Here is a 23,148-nt window from a genome sequence, read left to right on the forward strand (position 1 = left end):
CTGTATAATGAGATCACAGGTGGCAAGGGTGCTAATTTGGTAAAGCAACACATTTGCATCTTTTCTTATTTTTAGATTTGTTCTTGCAAATTCGTTCTAGCAATGCCACAGCAAATAATTTTTTATTGATCTATTTATTTACATACAGACTAACATTTAAGAGTGGTAGCACTGGTGTTAAATTCTACAAATGGTCGCACTAGCACTTGAGTTGTTCGCACCGGTCTGACTGAAAGAAAATTAGTTTTCTTTTACGGTTTCTTTCTTTATATCAGGGTCTTGATGATTAAAATACAGTCATCTGAAGACAAACAAAACCTTTTTCTACAATCAGAGGGCATTAGAAACGATTTTACACCGAAGGAAAGTTCCATTGTATCCATAGTTTTAACTGTGGTATTTGCAGTAAGATCATAATAACCAAAAGTTAAACCATGATTAGCAGTAACCATAAAACAAATTATGGCATTTTTCTGTGATGAAAGTCTTTTTATTGTGCAGATTTCTTCTTTATTCCTTTTCAGTGCTGTTTAGAATTTTGGGCCCTTTAATACAATTTTAAACTGGTTTAATCAATGACACATTATGGACTTTCGTAGAGGTTTAAAAACAAATAATCAATGCCGAATTCGTGACCCAGCCCGTGCTTCTCGCAGTTCGGTTTACGATGATCTGTGCGGCTGAGCGCTGGAGACCGGTCCACGTGTAAATGCACGTCTCTGCACTGAGCTGTCCATTGAGCAGCGCTGACTGATCCGGATAAAGCTGTTTCCTTTCGCATTTGGAACGTTTGCCATTTGATATTTCTCATTCAGAACAAAAAAGAAATCAGAGAGTCAGCCAAATTTGTAGTTGCACCAATGCAACCTCTTGCAAAGTTTAATCACACTGTTTGGAAAAATGGTTGAAAAAGTAGTCTCAGTCCAGAGCCTTGATTTATTTTGTGGAATCTGATAATTTTCCACGGCACACCTGACAATCTTTCACGGCACAGTGGTTGGGAAACACTGGCCTAAGAGACAACATGTAATATTTGTGCTATTTAAAATCACATTTGTCAAACTTCAGGGCAATTTAATTTAACTGCAAAAGAAACTTAAAGATTATTTAAAAATGTGAAAAAGAAATGGTGACCAGTCAACGGTTTTAACCGATTTTTTTTATTAATGCAAACTAGAGCTGTCAGAATTAAAGCGTTAATGCATGTATTTACAGGTTTTTATTAATCACGATTAATGCATTTACCGTTAATATGGCATAAACACTGGTGTGAAGGGCGGAACATTTGTAATGTGTCCACCTAGAGTCATTACACTGACTCTTCTACCAAGTAGAGCCTACAAGCTTAGCATAAAATAGCATAACGTGGCGGTCCCATTGACATTATTTGGGCGGTACTGTTGTAATACTCTCCTATGATAGCGGTTGTTATCTCACTAAATGAATGAATTTCTGTCAGTGCTTCCCTGTCAGCTATAAAATAATGGAGAAAGGAGCTCTTAGCGCTATTTAATGTACAAAACAAGTCCAGATGGGACTTGTAAGGTGCATTTTAATTAACACAGAAGCAAGTCAAGTCTTAATTGTCACCAAAACGCAGAAAGAGACGTTTTTGTCTGGAAGCGCTTTTCATGGTGATTTCAAAGCTTGACGCTGGCATTGACACGCTAACGCAAATCATGAACGCAGCTTCACAATTGCTGTAGGAAAGCAGATAGTCACAGCCTACCTGTAGATTTATACTGCAGAGGATGAGAGTTTACGAGATTTAATGCCCATTGCAATGAATATGCAACCTATGTGTGGACTAGTTCTTTCCATTAGTCAAACTCCCATTTACTCTTTTGGAAACGTTTAATGTTACTCGAATTGGTGCTATTTTAGTGCATTTCTTGTGAAAGGCTTTGTTTGGAAAATTAGAATAAAGCATTATATTGTATATATTGTTTTGTTTTCTTTCCTAAGATGGAAATATTTGCATTTTGACAAGCAAATAAGAATGTATAGTGTAAAATGTCTGCATTTTCAAAATCTGTGATTAATCGCAATTAAAGAAAACAAAATATGTGATTAATCGCGATTCTAAAAAAGAATTAATCGACTGACAGCACTAATGCAAACACATATCAGTGCTTGCTCAATAACAATAATAATAATAAATATCATCTTCATTTTGTTCTTCTTATAGGGATTTGGGAATTCTTGGTTAATACTTTTTCCAATCTGATCTAAAAATTTGTCTAAAAATGTGATGAATATATTTTCATTTTCAAAATATATAAGATCATCCACCTGTCACCTGTGCTTGGTGGGTGTAGTTGTATGATTAAAAAACATCTGCTATTCAAACAATGGATTCTCTATACAAGCCCAGGTCTCATAATTATGCTTCCAAATTGAACATGATGAGTGACAGTTAATGTTGAACTATTGACTTTTGGCAAATACGGTTTTGTCCACATAATATCAACATTTGGCATCCTTGCAAATGATCTTTGAAGAGATAATAATCATAATATATTTGTTATCAGCTTATATTGTTAGTCAGTGCCAGAGAATGATAATAGGTTTTCTTGCACCAACAGTCATAATTTAGTTTCACATGACCATTTTCCACCATCTCTCCCCCATATATGACCTTAAAATTGGTTTAACATCAAAAAGTTTGGAACAAGTCATTCTTACCGTTTTAAATAGTTGGTCTTTGTGAGCTAGTGAGCAAGTTTGAAGTGCTGAAAGTTACATCAAACTCTTTCAAAAGATTGTATTTCCCAGAAAATTTGGATTTCTCCTCATATGATGACTCTTTTAAACCCAAGAGCCTTACATGTTCCCCAAACTGGAAATTGCATTGTTTTTGGGGTGTTGTTAGCCATTTTGCAAGCAGTAAAACAATTGCCTAAAGACAACTGAATTAATATAAGACACAAAAGCTATAATGAATGCAAATGAATGCAACAACAAAATGTAACGGCAATTTCTCACTGCATACTGACTTGATATTAAACAAGGAAGGACTTTTTGTTATATAAAAGATTAAGTGTACAGTTTCATTTGGCTACAAAGCATAGCAAGTTTCCAATAGATCTGCTTTCTTCTTGAACATTTTCAATTTGGGCACAGCGCCTGCAAGACAGTTGCCTCCTGGTATTGACCAAGAGCCTCCACCTCTGAAGTGAATCTTAACTCGTCTTCGCTTTGATGTATAAATAGGTCCTTCATGCCTGTTAGACTTCTCACTTCAAGCTCAGCCCCGCCCACTCCTGTTATCCTGGCTGCTCGTACACCTTAGGGAATCTATTCTGCCGTTGTCAAGGGAGGCCCAGATTACCATTACAATGATAGAGTTGACGGGAACATCGGAGAACAGCATGCAGAGGGGCTCCATGCCCTGTCTGAACAGTAAATACAGTACACCGAGACAGTAGACCTCAAGCCCCGGCCCTCAGGCCTCTACTTAATCTGTCCCGACCATGTCCGGACCCCCTGTCAAGACAGAGGGGTGGAGGACTGGAGAAGGGTGGTGGTGTACCAGCTGGTTTGATGCCTCCTGGCAGTGGCTTGATCTGCCATCTGTCCAACATTGCCAAAAAAACACATACCTTGATTTCCCAATTCATGCCCCTCCCAGATGTATGTACAATTCAAGGACAGGTGAGACATAGCATTTAGCATATGTCTTAAGGCTAGGGTATACTTAGTTTTTCCGTGAGCCCATACAAAAGCATTTAACGCATGCAAACTATGACAGTCGCATTCCTGAGAATGAGAGCTTTACCTATCCATTCAGGTGGAATGTAAAGGACTTTTATTTTCATAAATATTTCTACCCCATTACCTCTAGGGGGCACTAATTGTCAACACAAATGTTTTGTGGCCGTATTTTGTTTTTTTTTAAGTAACAAAAATGCAGAAGTGATGGTTATCTCTGAAACGTTCAGATTCCAAATTTCAAATGATTCCTCATACGCCTGATTTATGCATATGGAAACTTTAGCGTTTTAAGCATATTTTTATATTTAACTTTTACATGATTTACTTTAAGGCTTTAAAAACATATTATTGACAGTGAAAATAATATTTTTGAATATCAATAATATTTTGGTCAACTTTACTCTTGGTTCATTTTGCACTTACTGTTGTTGTAGAACCCAGCCAACCTGAATAGCTATTATGTTATATTATATTATCCAATAGTAAAATATTTGTCTTATTTTAGCTTTTGCACATTATTTTAATGCTCTCCCACAAGCCCTTATTTCATATGGAAGACAGACCTTTGAGATTCTGTGTTTCTTCATTCTATAATCTCCTTAGAACCCACGTGAATGAACCCACTACGACAAATAAGCGGTTAATCTTCACGTGCTCTTCAGAGTCCATGGTGCAGAGACGGTTGGTGTTTAATTGAATAAGACTCTCATTCCATTGGGGGTGGTTGAGGAGTTTTCCCCAAAGTGCTTTGAGTGCCTATAAAAGTGCTATATAAATGTAAGGAATTATTATTTATCATTATTATTTCCTTAGTTGGATGGCAAAATGTGATTGGAATTTAAACCGCGCAATAATCATCTGATTGTGGTTATTTGATCTAACCACGGTTATTTGAGAGAAATAACTACATTCAGACAAGTATTTAATAATCGCGACAGGCCTAGTCAAGATGGTCGTCCAACAACCAACTCATTATGAAGGTAGGTTATGAAGGTAGGTTTTGCTGATTTAAAACTCAAAAGAGCATAAACCTCATCTGTTGAAGAGAAATTGTACTCACTTTTAGCGCCACTCAGTGGACATTTCTCCTCGGGACAAATCTTATAGGATAATTTAGCAAAAATGTTGCCCAAGTCACATAATAATCATGAGTTCAGGCTGTTTTCGAAAGCATTACACCATTAAAATCATTCTAGGGGAAAAAGTTTGCATTATTTAAGAATCTCCAATAAATAGTATTGAGGTAATGCCAATACATGGTGTTTTTGACCAAATGGAATTTTGGTAGAAGATACAAGATCATCCTAATGAAATCCTCTGTAACTTTTCATGTCACACAGATTGCCTTTGTATGTGATCAGTTTTTCTTTTTGCTGTCTTCTTCAGGTGTTTCTCACGATCAGACCATTTGGCACTGCACATGAAGAGGCACATCTGAGGAGAAGGAGGAAAAATGGCAAGGTGGAGGAAGAGACAGAGATGAGGTAGAAGGAGAGAAAGAGAGGGATTATGGGAAGGAGTCGGATACCATTCAGGCCATTCGCCCTGCCCACCAGAGAGAAGCCCCCATGAGGGACCGAAAGAGGGCCATAATCAGCACGGGCTGAGCTTTGATTAAAAACATTTGACTATCGGGAATGGGCTGAGCCAAATACAAGGACATCTGTGTTATCAACTACGAGAACTAGATAATAAATATGGATATAAGATGGTGATACAACAGCTTATGTCACTCAATGATGATATATTTTCCATGGTATTTCCATAATACCCCCTAAAAAACATCTATGACACAATCCATTCAGTACAACTACTGCATTCCTACATCTCAAAGGTCCAAACGTTATTGTCTGTTAGTTAAGAGTACTTCTATCAGGAAGACTCGCAGACTTGAGTGAAATTCAAGATGACATTTATTTGATGAATATAAAACAGAAATGTAATGTCTAACTTTGGCGTAAGCCCCGTCTGGCGGTCCGAAGAAGTTGTGCTCGGAACCGTCATATCCTGCCAGATATAGGAGGCAGGGGCGAGGAGCCAACCCCCATGTAGGACGGGACTCAACTGGTGGTGGTGGGGTGGTGGAGGTTGCCGTGTTAGCTCACTGAAACAACAATGTGATAGATTGTGAGCAGACTTATAAATCAACGGCTTACATGTGATTGGCTAGGAATTACCCAGCTAATGGTGCGATGATGTACAGCTGCTAGTCTTCCCGCTAGAACTACGCTGTGCTTACATATCTTAAGCATACTGTCACAAACTGACAACAAAGTTATCATTATACTTTATTTGATTTACTGCATCGCATGGAACATATCCTGAATTCATCTCCAGAGAACCTTTGGAGAGTTTCGTACTGAAAGGACATCAATTCAAAGAGTAAGTGGATTTTGAATACACAATTTATTTGTTTTCCCATTTTGAGCAAGGATTATCTTTCCACTTTGATCCTGCCAAGCCACAGCCAAGATCTAAAGTGGGACATCTATTCTGAGACATCTGGATTTAAAAGGTGAGAGGCAACCAAGTGGAATCGCCCATGTCTTTTTCTCTGCTCAAATGTGAATCTGATTGGACGCAGTGGAGCAAACGTTCTTAACTTCTTGATAGATGGACAAATCTCTCTTTCTCATCCCTCCCTGGCAACCAACAGCTGCGCAGCGACACTTTGAGTCTTTTTATAATGGAAAAAAAAAATTAAGGATGAGATCTTTGAATGGTGACTATGTTCTATAATTCATAATTTGCTTTTATCCTGTGGATGTGTACAAAATAGAAGAGGTAAAAGAAATGGACCAAAAATATGCCATGTGCACAAGCAAAGAATAGTGGATTCTACACTGGCACAGACAGCAAATGAGGTGGACTTAATTTCTAAATAAACGCAAACTTTTAGTGGCAAAAATAAATTTTGTAGTTGTTGCACATGTTTTGAGCATTATTTATGTACCGTTATCCCATAAACTCTGGATTTCTTTCGGATTTCTAGGACTGAAATGAGCATGAAATATGAAAAGCATCATGGTTTGTCTACAGTTTTCACAGCAGACTATCAATGACTTCCAATTCAAACAAGGGGGCAGAGATATGCGATCACAAAGTTTAGATATTGTAAATGTATCAAAATATTTACTGGAAAAACCATCTGTACAAAAATTTCCCATGTTATTTTGATTTGGATGAAACCTTTAGGAAACGTGTCCGTTGTGTGTTCCAAGAGTGAATATAGTTGTGCTGGTCCAACAGATGACATATCACATTTACGATACATCTACAGTACACTTTTATGAGTTTGTGAAGGGGGGAGGGTTTTGGGGATTTGGTGTTTCCATTTTGTTTTTTGTTTTTTGCATTTCTGTCTCTTTTGTGTTACTGGTTAAAACAGCTGTACAGTGTGATAAATGTGTAGTAAAAGTGAAGTTTAAATAACAACGTACAATCAAGCGTGGGATCCAGCACCTTTAATGGAAAGTGTTACTGAATGTAAGGTTGTTTGATTGTAGACGGCCCTGCAATCATCCTGACCACTCAACGGCCTGATCTGCTCAAGATAGATCCCACTTTGTGGCTCATTCAGAATTATGTACACAATATATATATATATATATATATATATATATATATATATATATATGTGTGTATATATATTAGGGCTGTCGATTTAACATGTTAATTCAGTGCGATTAATTTGATAAAAAATTACGCGTTAAAAAAATGTACGCAATTAATCGCAATGCCACGTATAAGGAAGATTCCTGAGAAATGCAATTTTGTATTTGACAGCTGTGCGGCAACGCGCAGTTTATACAGTGAAGAAAACAATCTTCAGCAGCAACAACACAATCATGCGTTACGTTCTTGTGATCAAAACACTTGATGGAGCGCAAATCCGATCTAAGGGATCTCAAGATGTGTTCTAAGTATGAAATATTATTTAACTTGACACAGTGACCTAAACATTTTCCGTTTATGATGCGACGCACCCGAGACGCTACACAAGCATGTCTGACTTAGATGTAAATTGACGGGCCCTTAAACGAGCCCTCTTAATAAATCTCCAACTGATTGACAAATTCACTAGCGAAATGGATTGCTGTGAACTGTATACCAACGATTGGCTTATGATCAATAATATGGTAGTAAACAATACATTGTATTCTAAAGCCGCTTTTTGTATTGCCTTATCAATTATTAACTCTTCTGCCACAAGAATGTAATACATTTTAATTATCGGAATATTTTATATATATATATATATATATATATATATATATATATATATATATATATATATATATAATTGTTAATAAGATAACTATGTATAATTATTTCATCATTATATATTGAATTTTTGTTATATGAGGGGCTTTATCAGCAAATATTTGTATATGTGATTAATCGCGATTAATTAATCGGGACACCATGTAATTAACTTCGATTCAAATTTTTTCTCGTTTGACAGCCCTAATAGATATATATATATATATATATATATATATATATATTAAAAGGGTAGTTCACCCCAAAAATCCTTTATTCATCCTAATATCATTCTAAACCTGTTTGACTCTCTTTCTAAGAACACAAAAGATTATGTTTGACATGTTTGACAAATCGAAAGAAACAAATAAGAAATTATATTTCCCATACAGAAAATAAAGCCTATTTTAAGGGTCATTGAGATTGCACATTTTACCCCCCGAATTTTACTACCGCAGTGCGAAAAAAGATTTCATTTTCACTGAAATAAAAATATAACTGTGGTACAGTAATGAGACTCATTAAAAACAATGGGAAAAGTAAAAGTAAAATGCCCGTGCGCATTATGTTAATGAGAATTTGGAGGTAAAATGTGCTTAAGTGTTCTGAAAATAATGTTTCAAATCAAATATAATTGAATGTTCATAAATATAGGCTTCATTTTCCTTGTGCAAAATATAATTTGACATAATTTTATATTGATTTGGGATTAAATATGACCAGGACATTTTCCTGACAGGTTTCTTGAGAATCTGCAAATAATAGTGAACGGGGAGGACTCTGTCATGCTCCAACATTGACAAATAAAGCACCATAAAAGTAGTCCCTACGACTTGTGTTCTGTATTCCAAGACTTCTGAAGACATACAATAGTTTTGTGTTTAACAGACTGAAAAATCTTGACTATCATTAACGTCTGCATATATTCAAGTATTGTGCGCACAGAAGAAATTCTTACGAGTTGAGGGTGAGTAAATGCTGGGAGTTTTATTTTTAGGTGAACTATTTCTTTAAGAAAATAATTTTATTGGGTGTTGTGGTGTTATTTAATTGGTAGGTTTGTGGAAAGAATATGGGGTCGAACTGCGTATGATTGAACTTAAGAGGCACAGATTTACAGAGGTATAAGATGAGCACAAAAAACTCAGATTTTATTTATTAATTTTAATTATTGCATATACCCATGCCATGTTGTATATATCCACCAAGGCTGATGCTCATATTTATGCCCGGGTTTTTTCAAAGACATTATAGGTTTATTGTACACAGCTGAAAATTTACATATTGAATTGAAGAATGTTGGCTTCATAAATTATTACATATCCTGAGAATGTTTTGCATATCTATAGATAAAATGACACCATTTGGATCATTTCACCCAAAAATGGGCGATTGGCAAGTATATTCAAGTCTTTGTCCAAGCTGTCAAGTCATCTGTCAGTATCACGTCTGTCTCACTTGTCTAACACAGACCAATGGGAGAGACGCCTGACAAAAATGTTGGATGGGTAATGAGAAAGGTATTGGGCTCTCCCGGAAGTGGCTGGCCCTGGTCACCCCCTCAATGGGTTGGAACGGAGTGGGACCACAGTGGAGTCGCACAGCACACTTGTGCTGACCGGGAGATCTTATCACAACTGCCCGACACAGTCAATTTCACCCGTGTAGCTGGGTGTCAGCTTACGTCCCTCCCTGGCCACATTAGCTCCATGAAAAATAACAAAGACACAAGGTCAACAGAATCCAGAGCAGCCATGCCGAGCCGCGCACATCCGGTGTCCTCAAGAGACTGTCATACAGGCTCAAATCTAGTGCATGAATCCTGATCCTGACATGAATGCATAGAGGATTGTAGGCTGCAATCTGAATTGTTATTGAAATATAACAATTTATAGTCTCAGTTATAATCTTCTAAATTTGTAGTTCAGGAAATGTAATACAAATATTATCATGGGCTATGCAGACTAGGAAATAAGGTATAATTTTGTCCAACTTTTTTGAGAAGGATTGCAGCATTTAAGTGATGAGTCCAATTTGAAATAGACAAGATAGACAACACCCAAATTAAGTACTTGCTTTTTTCAACCACAGACAATCTGTGAAAAAATCATGCCTCATTCTGCATATTGAGGCAGTTTCCTGATGAAATTAACTCTAGAGCTGCTACAACAATGACTTTTATTCACGCTCATACAAATCAAAAGTAAAATAGCTACATTTTAATGATATTCGTATTCCAGTATGATTTGATTGTGCAGTAGTTTAACTGAAAGAGTGTTGTACTTGCAACGCAAAAGTATGGCGATCAAGTCCAGTGTCATAGTGTCATAGAAGCACCACAAGATGATGTGGTTGCTTCAGCAACTGCGTTTTTCAACTCATTTGCTTTTATGACTCTACTGGTTAGGTTTAGGTGTAGGGTTAAGGGTAGGGACATCATTATTGTTTTTTAAACTTGATCGAGCATTCACTTTAAAAACCTCATCTGTTTTTCCTCGCATTTGTTTTAATGACACTAATGGTTAGGTGGACCCACTTTATATTAGGTGGCCTTAACTAATATGTACTTAACCATTTGATACAATTTACTTATTATGTACATACATGTTGTTGTATTGTAATTACTTTTACAGTACTTACATTTAGTTACATTTGTATTTACACTGTTAAATGTACCCTTAACCCTAACCCAACCCTTACCCCAAAACCTGACTGTAACCCCTAATGAGCTTGGTGGACGTCTTTGACTGTTGTGTCGCACCTCGCTGTTTTTTGCCTCGCTGTTGTTTTTAGATGCTGTGTCAAGTAAAAAAATGCAACTTTTAAAAATCGGATTTCGAGACACCTGCATTCTGCTCTATTCATTGCACTGCATCTAGCTATTTGGAGTGCAAGAACGTGTTTGGTTTGAACGACCCCTTAGGCAGTTCTAAACACATTTGTTTCTTAAGAACTGGGAGATTCTTACGAAACCTGTCAAGCACATGTCCGGGTATATATGTCATCCCAAATGCAAATCATTAGACTGATATCTAATGAGAATGACCATTAACAATAATGGAAGCTACACAAAAAACATCTGGACGCATTACAGCAATGATCATTTGGGTGTAAAATGTGCTGAATTGTCATAAAAATAATGTCACAATGCAAAAATGCTTAATGCTCCTGAAAATAGTCTTCAAAATATACTTTCTCCTTTGTTTGATTTGGGAGTGAAATGTGACCTGAACATGTTCCAGTTGCTCAAAGGAGATAAAACAGTGTTCACGTTAAAAATCTTTGCATAAAGCTTTTCATATTGTTGCACCCCATGAAACGTGACAATGTTATCTCGTAGTTTTCCTCGAGGACTTTTGAGCATTTGTTCAATTTAAGTGGAACTCTTTCCTAAATTCATTCATTAAAATCTTCCAGCAGGACCAATTAGGGATGTTACCTTGGCAAAAACCAGCTAATGAGTTTGTCTTAATGGTCCCAGGAAGTCCCATAGAGGCTCTTTGTCTGCTATTTGGACTTGTTTTATGTGCACTGCCTTTAGTTCTAACATCTTCTGCATTTTACCCACTTTAACTGCTTTTAAACAGCACCAACAACTCGCTGACCTCTTTGCTGTGGGATCATGCAATTATTTGTAATTACCGGCAGGTAAATTTGTACATTCTAAATTGTAAACTTTACATCTTAAAATATCTGTAATGAGCTGAGACACTACTAAAAGTGCAGGGAATGCAAAATTAGGAGTAGAGGTCGACCGATGTTGTACTTTTAACTGTGGACGAGCCAAAAATATACTGACTCTTATTTTGAGACAATGGAGGAATACGGACAAAAAATAAATAAATATTAAAAAAAATGGATTTTTTGCCGATAACCGATAGTTTCAAAAAGCAACTATCGGCACCGATTTATCTGTAAAACAGATATATCGGTTGACCTCTAATTAGACGTTTGCCACAAAGTACATGCAACATGTTTTATATATTGTAAAATTACGATTAGTCAGTTTTACAGGTATGTGCATTATTTTTGGATTGACGCATTAGTCTGTGTTTATCGTGTTTTCATACCTTTCTTCTGCTCAAAACGCTGTGCTAAAAGCTTTCAAATGATGGTATGAAGCTGATAAACAGAGTGATTTCCGATGTCCATTGCACTTGTTGTGTAGTCTTCTGGTTAAAGCCTTTTCTCCCCACATTTTCTGCTGTAAATGAACTCCGTTCTGATCCCTAGGCTTTTTGCAGACATTTCATGCTTTCCACTTTGCTCCTATATTTATGCTGTTTTTGATTTTGTTTTTGTTTTTTGCTGTAAAAAGTGTTTGCATATATTATTTGTATTATATGATGTTAGTATGACAATGTTCTTTATTAAGGAAAAAGGGAAAGAGTTTATTTTTGTTACTGGTTTGTTTCATAATTCTTTTTTTAAATTGGTATTGTAATATATCTATGCAAGAACTGTTAAGTGAAGCATTTTTATTTAAGAATGTCATTATGTGTAATAAATGGTAGAATCTTATTGGTGTTGTGCTGTACTTTTTTATGTGAGTATATCATCAGTTCATTTTCAATCATTAATAAGTAACCTCATATTCATCATCATTTTCTCACCCTCATGCCAACCCAGATGTGTGACTTTCTTTATTCTGCAGAACATAAACACATTTATTTTTAAAGATTATTTAAGCTCTGTAGGTCCATACAATGCAAGTGAATGGTGGCCAGAAAATTGAAGCTCCAAAAAGCACATAAAAGTAGCATAAATGTAATCCATACGACTCCAGTGCTTAAATCCATGTCTTCAGAAGTGATATGATAGGTGTGGGTGAGAAACAGATCAATATATAAGTCATTTTCTTTACTATAAATCTCTATAAATCTCGCTTCACCTCCACATTTGTTTTCTTCCTCATGCATATCGCCACCTACTGGTTGGGGCTGGTAAAAGGTGGAGATTTATATTAAAAAAGGGATAAAACATTGATCTTTTTCTCACCCACACCTATCATATCACTTCTGAAGCAATGGATTGAACCACTGGAGTCATATGGATTACTTGTATGCGGCCGTTTGTGTGCTTTTTGGACCTTCCAATTGCATAAAATGTACCTACAGAGCTGAGATATTCTTCTAAAAAACTTTACTTGTGTTCTGCCAGAAAAAGATAGTCATACACATCTGGGATGGCATGAGGATTAGAAAATGATGAGAGAATTTTCATTTTTGGGTGAACTGTCCCTTTAATCCACAACATTTAGTGTTATTACTAAGAATAGTAATAAACATTTTCCTCATTACTTTGCATCAGCGAAGAGAAAGAAATGCAAAATCTTCTTCAGAGTTACTTAAACAGTCTCTTTACTTTAATAAACTAATGGCTTCCTTGTAGCTATTTGATTCTTAATTACAAATTGAAGATGCTCATGAATAAATGTATGTCTCTTTCTCTTTTATGTCTGTCTCCATCTAGCCCTCTTTATCTCTCTCTCTCTCTGTCTGTCTCAATCTTTTACTGTTCTCTCCCACTCGCTGTTGCAATTTGAAGGGTTGATAACCAAGTTGATGATTTCACTCCCATTTATTAAGCCCGTGCCCGTTACAAACAGATAAAAGGGTAATTCAATAAATAATGGATAATTAGTGTGCAATTTAATTCAAGAAAATGGCCTCGCACAGTATATTAATTCTGCAAATGTATTCGCTATGGGTTATTCCCAAAAGGTTTCTCATCTATAACTAATGTTCATAATTGGAACGGGCACCCTCATCTTACGATTCATTCACTTGTATCTGTCTGACTTATTGCCTATCGTTTTACAATTATACTGACACGACTGTTCATGTCTAGTGTGCTTTGGGGACTGGGAACCAATTTGCAATAGCGAACAGTCCAGAGTACCACATTCCTTTAAGGGTGAATCTCACAAAACCTGTCAAGAAGATGTCATTTTTCACCCCAGGTTCAAACGAAAGAGTATATAAAAATATATATATATATATATATATATATATATATATATATATATACATAAATGTCAGAAATGCCTTGTTGATGAGAGAGGTCAACAGAGAATGGCCAGACTGGTTTAAGCTGACAGAAAGGCTACAGTAACTCAGATAACCACTCTGAACAATTGAAGTGAGTAGAATAGCATCTCAGAATGCATAAAAAGTTGAACCTTGAAGTGGATGGGCAACAACAACAGAAGACCATGTCGGACACTTTATTAGGACCATAGTGTACCTAATAAAGTGTTCAGTGAGCATATATATTAAACAAAACGAGACAAAAAACAGAAATATGAATACATGTATATGTTCATATGTCTTGACAGAAGCAAGAGACTAATACAAAATAAAACTATTTTATATGGTTTCACGGCGGTTTCTCTTTTTTTGACTTTTGTCAACCATGTCAGACATTTATAAAAACGTTGAAAAAATAATATTGCTTTAAAAATCATACAAAATCAAAGTCAGCCTTCATTCTGAAGGTCATCTTTTCATATTTCACCTGCTATGAGGACAACATGGTCACACAGGCTCTGGTAAGTGTTCTAGTTTTTATATGCTAATCTTGAGGCACTCACAATGAAAGTGAATGGGGCCACATTTTGGAGGGTTTAAAGCCAGAAATGTGAAGCTTTAAATTTTATAAAAGCACTTACACTGTAAGTACACTGCTTTCACCGTAGCACTTTTGGTGCGCACCTGGGTTCGAATGACGTCAAAGTTCATTTGGATGATGTGAACGCTGTTTTCCGGACTCGAGTGCAAACCTGTGAACCGCCCATGAGTCCGCTTGAAAAGTGGTCTGGGGTACGGTTCATGTGAACTCCAGCATGGCTCGGTGCTGGAAACACCTGTTTGTCACTATGCACTGCATAAAACAAATTGTGTGTGGTTTCAAAAGTAGAATTTTTTATATTTTCTTTAAATGTTGCAAATTTATGTAACTATAAAATTCCTGAAATTATCACATTTATTTTGAAATGAAATACTTTATAAAATACGTGTATGTATATATATATATATATATATATATATATATATATATATATATATATATATATATATATATATATCTTTTTTGTTTAGTTCAAAGTGATTAAATAAAAAAATAATAATAACTGTCCAATAACTGAAATATTATTTGGGGTAAAAAGCCCCCATTGCAGATGCTAAAGACACATTGTTTTTCTAAAGAGAGGTGAATAGATTTGTTCTAAAAAAAATATATCAATATTTGCTCAGATTGACTGGTCTAATCACAATGGAGATTTATTTGTTCATAGAATACCTGAGATGTTACAAATGTCAAATGTGATTGAAACAGGAAACTGTGCACCCTTTTCTGAAGTGATGATTTTGAATAAGCATCTTCATTTGTTACTCAAAAAAGCATCTTGCTGTCTCAAAATTATTTGCATTAGTTGACAAATGTTGCCCTATAAATATTGCCCCTATATCTACATGATATCACTATAACCCCCCAATGGATCTTCTAACCCAAGTGTGGGGTAAAAGTGTTTCTTTTTCATTTTTATGAATTTTAAGCAAAACAACCTTCCATTATTATTTATTTTCACACAAACTGTGTTGCTCCATTGATATTTCATTAAAAGAAATAAAAAAAAATTCAATCTTGATATATATTTTGACCTGAAAAATATGAATTTTCTTAAGGTGTGCATTCAGCCCCGTTGATAATTTTACTCTTAACATTAAATATAGCTCTAATAATTATTATTATTATCATCAATATTATATAAAAAGTGGGCTGGGTTCCACAAAAACAACAGCGTGTATACAAATTAGATTGAGACCTATTAACAGGTAAAGTGGACCAAAAATGTGAACGAAAGGAGAACTTTGTCCTTTTTCACTCTGTTCACTTTTTGGTCTACTTCTGATTTTTAAATCACATGTGATATTCAAAATATGGTTATTTTCTCATCACTGCTGTCAGCTGTTAACACCATGAGGTTTTCTGTTCAATTATGTTCCCTGTTATTAGTGTGTAGTCTCATTCATTGACTTTATTCATTCATTGAAGCTAATGCCAGATGTGCCAAGTTTTACAATACATATTTAACACATTATTGTTTGGATCTTGACCCGTATGGAGAAACAGGCAAGACAAAAACATGCATTTAGTGAGAAAATGGAAGCAGCAGGAGTTTGCACCCAAACATAGTTGAATAAATCAGAAGATGTTCAAAAGAATAAATATAATAAACATAAATAAATATATTACTCCAAAATAACTCAAAAATGATTTGGTTTAGGCTAGGAATCTGCCTTTTTCTTTAAACAAAGACAGTCATGGGTGGGTGTGTGGGGGGTGTAACAGTGAAAAGATGGAATAGGAAGAGGGGAAAAAGAGCTCTAAGGGGAGAAAATGACAGCAGAGTTGCTCTAGGGGCTCACTGTCTGTGTACAGGGGAGGCTACAGGGATACACTGATCAAAACAATGACTGGAGAAATAATGCAAGAAAACCCAGATGAGTTCACTTTAATTATTCTCAGAAAATTCTCCGCTTTTGAGCTCATTTCATTCATTTTTTGTGGCTATTAGAGTGTATCTTATAACAAGATACACAAGTGACTCAAGACAGCAGTGTGATCACACGCCGTAAACCAATACAAGAAACCTACACAGGTTTTATAATATGTGAAAAAAAACCAAAGCCTTTTATTTGGACCATAATGATTTTTTTCACTGTGATACTATTTTCATAACAATTAAGAACATTTTCCCCCATGACCAAAATGCAGTCTCATTCTTATTACTGTAATGTGAAAAAATGAATCAAAAAGTGAGATTGATCATGATCATGAGATTCACGCAGCTAGTGCAAAAGTGTTTATTCTTAACAATCTGATCAATGATGCTTACCAATCTAAGCCATAAGAGCATAGAGGGCATGCTCGTTTGTTTGTAATAGTGTGAATGACATATTTATTGAGTATAAATGTTAATTGCATGGGTAAAAAAAAAATTACGAATGTTGAATTTCAATCACAATATGATATTATGCTAACAGCCGGGGGAATCCTGCCCTAGCTGATAGGGGGAGGAGTTTTATAATCAATGCTTTGAACACAAACACATATAAAAAAAAATATAAATCCCACATTACAAATTCTAAACACACTGTCATTGAACCCCAAGGTCATGTAATCTTGCACTGTGATTCACTGTGGTCCTACTGTACACATCATGGTCCAAAGAAATACATACATAACTGTATATACACAGAGAAATGCACACAATGATCTGTTCTACGATTTCATGTCTCATCATATCAAACATATACAGTATGAATAGAATTTTCATTGAACTAACTACATGACATCACACTTGCACAAACAGTGCAATGATTTCTTAGTTCCATTTTGTATAAGATTGGTCAAGGGGTTATTACTTTTTACATTTAAATGTTATAATATACAAAATAATGTTCTAGTGAAATCCAGATTATTTTGCATTGGTTTCTTTTCAAAACTCCAGTGCTGACCTTGAAATCAAACTCTAGCATACAGTCCAAAGGACAACATGTTTGCCTTTTTCCATAGATGTGACTGCCTTGTGGGCCACTTACAGACTAGCTGATCCCACAAAAGCTCAATGGGGTTAAGATCCATAATAGTCTTTTCTTTGGGGCCTGGGTAGCTCAGTGGTAAAGACGCTAGTTTGAATCCCAGGGCATGCTGAGTGACTCCAGCCACAAGGATTTAAAAGCACATTGGGCATGCCAAATTGGGTGAAAAAGGGGAAAAAAGTGGCTTTTTCTGTGCAGTTCTTCCCATAAGGCTGCACCCCTGAGTCTTCTCTTTACTGTTGTACATGAAACTGGTGTTGAGCGGGTAGAATTCAATGAAGCTGTCAGCTGAGGACATGTGAGGAGTCTATTTCTCAAACTAGTGACTCTGATGTACGTATCCTCTTGTTTAGTTGTACATCTGACCTTCCACATCTCTTTCTGTCCTTGTTAGAGCCAGTTGTCTTTTATCTTTGAAGACTGTAGTGTACACCTTTGTACAAAATCTTCCATTTGTTTTGGCTATATCAAGCATTGTATAGCCTTCATTCCTCAAAACAATGATTGACTGATGAGATTCTAGATAAATCTGTTTCTTTTTTTGACATTTTTTATCTAATATTGACCTTAAGACATGCCGGTCTGTTGCATACTGTGGCAACTCAAAAACAAACAAAGACAATGTTAAGCTTCATTTAATGGAACAAATAGCTTTTAGCTGTGTTTGATATAATGGCAAGTGATTTTCTAGTACCAAATTAGCAATTTAACATGATTACTCAAGGATCAGGTGTTGGAGTGATAGCTGCTGGAAATGGGGCCTGTCTAGATTTATGAAAAATAACTTTTTTCAAATAGTGTGATGCAGTTTTTTACATCAGTAATATCCTGACTATATTTGTGATCAGTTCAATGCCACTTTGGTGAATTAAAGTAACAATTTCCTTTCGAAAAAACAAAATCTGTACATTATTCCAAACTTTTGGCCACCAGTGTAAGTCTTCATAATGTTTATTAGTTTGGGGGGGCAGCAACTTCGAAAATAAATTTGGTAAGTATATCTTATATAATCCTTATTTTAAAATGTTTTACATTTGTCACAAGTTTTAAAATAAATTACACATTTATAATGTTTTTTCTTTTTCTTTTTGTGGGGGGGCATCAACTTTTAAGTAAAATGAGGTAACTTGTTATACGAGCTGTCACAACTTATTTTTTTACATTTTCAAAAGTTTTACAATCTCTGTTACTATGTAGTAATGCTATTTATAATGTTTTTTTATTTTGTTTTGGGGTGAGGGAGATCTTTTCCAGAGTCTGGTGCTGACCTCGAAATGAATTGAGGTAGGCAATTTTGACAAACAATCCTCATCACTTGCATCATTTCAGTTTTAGAAAGCCTTTGAGAAAAAAAGGTGAGTGTAGCATGTAAGAGTGGCATCAGTCAAATGATAGAGTGAAGTCTCTAATGTAAGATGCCTGTATGTTTGACCTTCACTTTCACTGTAAATGTTTGTCACACTCTGACAGCAGATAATCAGTGGAGGGTTTTTGAGTCAGTTGTTGAATGAGTAGAGTCAGCGTTGAATTGAACAGCCTGAATAACTTTGGTACTACTGGCTATGTGCTATAGCTCTCTCTCTCTCTCTATTTTGATTTCTTTGTCAGATTGGTGTTTTGAAATGGGCTCTGACAGTCTTTATCAAGCCTATTTAAACATTAATTCATTCAGGCACCAAGACAAAGGGGTGAATTCTTCTCTGGCCTAATTGAATTAGTCCTTTAACTGAGACGCAGGGTGTGATCGGAATGAAATACTGTATGTTCTTCTTGCACTCTAAAGCATTTTGTTTCTCAGGTCACAACTACTGACCAAGTGTACCTCCATGGAGTTGAAATATATCTGTTTGAAATTGATTTCTTTATTTGAATGGAGAGTTCGCCAAAAAATAAAGATTCAGTCATTATTTACTCATCCTAGTGTTGTTCCAACCCCATTTTACTTATTTCATCTGTGGAACATGAAAGGAGCTGTTAGGCAGAATAACAGCCTAAGTCCCAATCCCTTTAACAAAAAGTTCATATCTGTTAGTTGTTATAAAAATCAATCCCTAGGACATAAAAGTGCCAGAAGTTAGAAAAACAGAAATGTTTATGCCACTCAGAGGTTTGGCTGGTGGCCTTTTCTTGAAGGAAGCAAGCCCCTTTAGAATTGCTTGGATGTTGTCAGTCTTGTGCTTTGGTTGCTCTGTAAAAGCAGTGGAATAATCTGGAAGCTTCCTAGCTCTTAATGCAGTAGGGCAATCCTTACAAACTCTATTGGCGAAGAAACAGTAGAATCATTGAGAGCTGTCAGGTATCTGGCAGGCAGCTGGCAGCGGCTGTGGGACATTATTGTCACATTTGGCAGTGTTTACAAGCCTGCCAAGGTAGAAATAGAGTTCAGAGTCCCGGCTTATCTCACGGCTCACTACAGCTTTATTATAAACAAGCATGGCATGGCTGAGAGGCAATGCTATGTTATTCTGTTTAGAGTCGTTTGTCTCTTTACGATTCTCACTCATTGTATATCCTTCATTCACAGATCAGTCAAAGAGGTTTGGAGAGCCTAATTCATTGCTGGCACATGATTACTCTAGAGGCACTTTGACTACACGTACAGCACTGTATCAGTGTGCTATGTTACCTGTATATTTCTGGTAAATTATCCATAGTTTATCTGTGGTATTTGTAGTAAAACCTTAGAAACCAAAGGTAAAACTATGGTTTCTAAAACAATTATACATAAAAATAAAAAAAAATATAATAATATTGGTCTAAATATAGTGGTGGCTCAGTGGTTGAGGCTCAGGGTTACTGACCAGAAGGTTGGGGGTTCAAGCCCCAGCACCACCAAGATGCCACTGTTGGGCCCTTGTGGCAAGGCACTTAACTCCAGGTTGCTTCAGGGGATTGTCCCTGTAATAAGTGCACTGTTAGTCGCTTTGGATAAAAGCGTCTGCCAAATGCATAAATGTAAAATGTAAATATGTTTATTAACTAACAACAACTACCATAGTAATACAAATTATGTAGATTACCTCACCCCAAAGAGAGTTTTTCCAAAAATGAAAATTCTGTAATCAGTTACTCCCCCTCATGCCATCCCAGATGTTTATGATTTTCTTTCTTCTGCTGAACACAAACAAAGATTTTCAGAAGAACATTTCGGCTCTGTAAGTCCTTACCATTCAAGTGAATGGTGGCCAGAATTTTAAATGTCCAAAAAGCATATGAAGGCAGCATAAAAGTAATCCATAAGACTCCAGTAGTTAAATCTATATCTTCAGAAGCAATATGATAGGAGTGGGTGAGAAACAGATATATTTAAGTCCTTTTTTCCCCTATAAATCTCTACTTTCACTTTCACATTCTTCTTTTGTTTTTGGCAATTCGCATTCTTCTTGCATGTCGCCACCAACTGGGCAGGGAGGAGAATTTATAGTAAAAAAAGTTCTTAAATATTGATCTGTTTCTCACCCACAGCTATCATATCACTTCTGAAGATATGGATTTAACCACTGGAGTCATGTGGACAACATATATGCTGCCTTAACATGCTTTTTGGACCTTCAGAGTTCTTGTCACTTTCATTGTATGGACCTTCAGAGTTGATTTGTTCTGCAGATGAAAGAAAGTCATACATATCTGGGATGGTATGAGGGTGAGTAAACGATTGAAAAAGTACTTTTGTGGATGGATGGATGGATGGATGGATGGATGGATACTTTTGTGGTATAATGAGATGGATGGATGGATGGATGGATACTTTTGTGGTATAATGAGATAGATAGATAGATAGATAGATAGATAGATAGATAGATAGATAGATAGATAGATAGATGGATGGATGGATGGATGGATGGATGGATGGATGGATGGATGGATGGATGGATGGATACTTTTGTGGTATAATGAGATGGATGGATGGATGGATACTTTTGTGGTATAATGAGAAATTTTAACCTTAGCGGTATTCAAAGCGCTTTACACTGCGTCTCATTCACCCATTCACACACATTCACACACCAATGATATTTTTATGAAAAGGAACATTTTGTTCAGGTCAAACGGACTAGCCAAACCCTAATAAAACCATTTTAAAAGTTGTGTACACTTTCTGCATGAATTCAGGGTGTAAGGAAAGTATTGTAATACCTTTACAATGTTACACCACATGATATTTTAATCCCTGTTTGGAGATAATTCTATAAATGTTTTTTTTATGCATGAAAATTAAAAGTTGGACACAAACTCACTAAGATTGCATGTCTACAAACTTTATGTTTCTGTTTTAAATGAGATCTTTTAATTTTAATTTATTATAATATGAAAACCAGTAATACCATGGTACTGTATGACTTGCATATTAATATTGTACTGTATATGACACTCTACAGTACCTCAAAGAATACTATGGCATTACCAAAATACTTGTTCAAAAACATTGTATTTTTTGTTGCTGGGTTCCAATAAAACTGATCAATCATGAATCTTAAAGTTACAGTGAGTGTTAAAACCTCTTTGTTTTTTGACATCATGGAGCCTGTCAATTAATTTTAATGAACACTAATAACAACAGTCCTTTTTTTATTACTGTTTTTGGCATTTGAATGAATTTTTTTTTCTCTAAGAGTGATTGTAAAAGTACTGTTTAAAGAAGCTGCTGTAGCTTTGGAGACAGGGATAAATACATTTTATTATGGTGTTTTATCTCAGTTGGTCATTGAGGCTTACAGCTTCTTCAGAACTCTCCATAGTCCTTGAAGGATATGCCAGAAAGTCAAGAGGGTCGCCTGCAAGCTAAACAGACATCTCATTAGGAATCCTAATGTATTCCTTTGTGTTGCACTGCAAATCAGAAAGCCCTAAAAATATTTCCAATTATTGGAAATGTGTCAAGCTGACTTGTTGTAATTAACGCTAAATCATCATGGTTGGATTCCGAAAAAGCCTCTCATTAGTCAGCACATGTCTCCAGAGATCCAAACCCCCGGCAGGATGATAGACACACTTCACACAGGGCTTTTTGTTCAAATCACCCTCCATTTGGCTATATCAAATATGCATTACTCACCAGCCATAAAGCTGTGCTTTTATCACAGTCATTCCTTGCATCAACAACAGCATTTCCCGAACTTGCTGATCAGAATTATGTTGTGGTTTATTAGTGGTGCTTGCTAAGGCAAACATCACTATGGTGATGTTTAGAAAAATATACATAGGTGTTCCTTTGGCCCACTAAATAAAGTGCTGTGTTTATTGTGTCCAGTGCTGCTCTTGTTCTCTCTGCCCATGCATAATGTATGATAGACTTTCCATTCCACTTCCTCCTGCCATGGCTGTAAAAATAGACCCACACCATAACTGCTTCATTATTTTATCATGCATATTCCTCTCCTGGAATGACGTTAATGCCATATAACTGCTGATCGCAATGGAGCTGTATATGTCAACTTCATTACTGATGTTTGCAAATGTAATTATAAGGTGTCGGATGAGCTGTGGGTGCTAAATTGTTGTGAAGAAAGCTATATTTTTATCTGTGTTTTATTGGTTTATGTTTTTATGTTTAGTGTAGATT

General features: G+C 35.9%; 1 protein-coding gene across 1 annotated transcript in view; it reads left to right on the top strand.

Annotated features, from left to right (window-relative positions):
- Window positions 1-7,293, top strand: part of klf7a (Kruppel-like factor 7a) — a 70,656-nt gene extending 63,363 nt beyond the window's left edge. Inside the window, exon 4 of the mRNA XM_052127316.1 lies at window positions 5,101-7,293. Within this exon, the coding sequence (XP_051983276.1) occupies window positions 5,101-5,152 (52 nt within the window). The 3' untranslated portion in view covers window positions 5,153-7,293. The remainder of the gene's footprint in view (window positions 1-5,100) is intronic.
- Window positions 7,294-23,148: the final 15,855 nt, after the last annotated feature.

This window comes from Xyrauchen texanus, chromosome 5, assembly GCF_025860055.1.
Source record: "Xyrauchen texanus isolate HMW12.3.18 chromosome 5, RBS_HiC_50CHRs, whole genome shotgun sequence".
NCBI classification, from domain to species: domain Eukaryota; kingdom Metazoa; phylum Chordata; class Actinopteri; order Cypriniformes; family Catostomidae; genus Xyrauchen; species Xyrauchen texanus.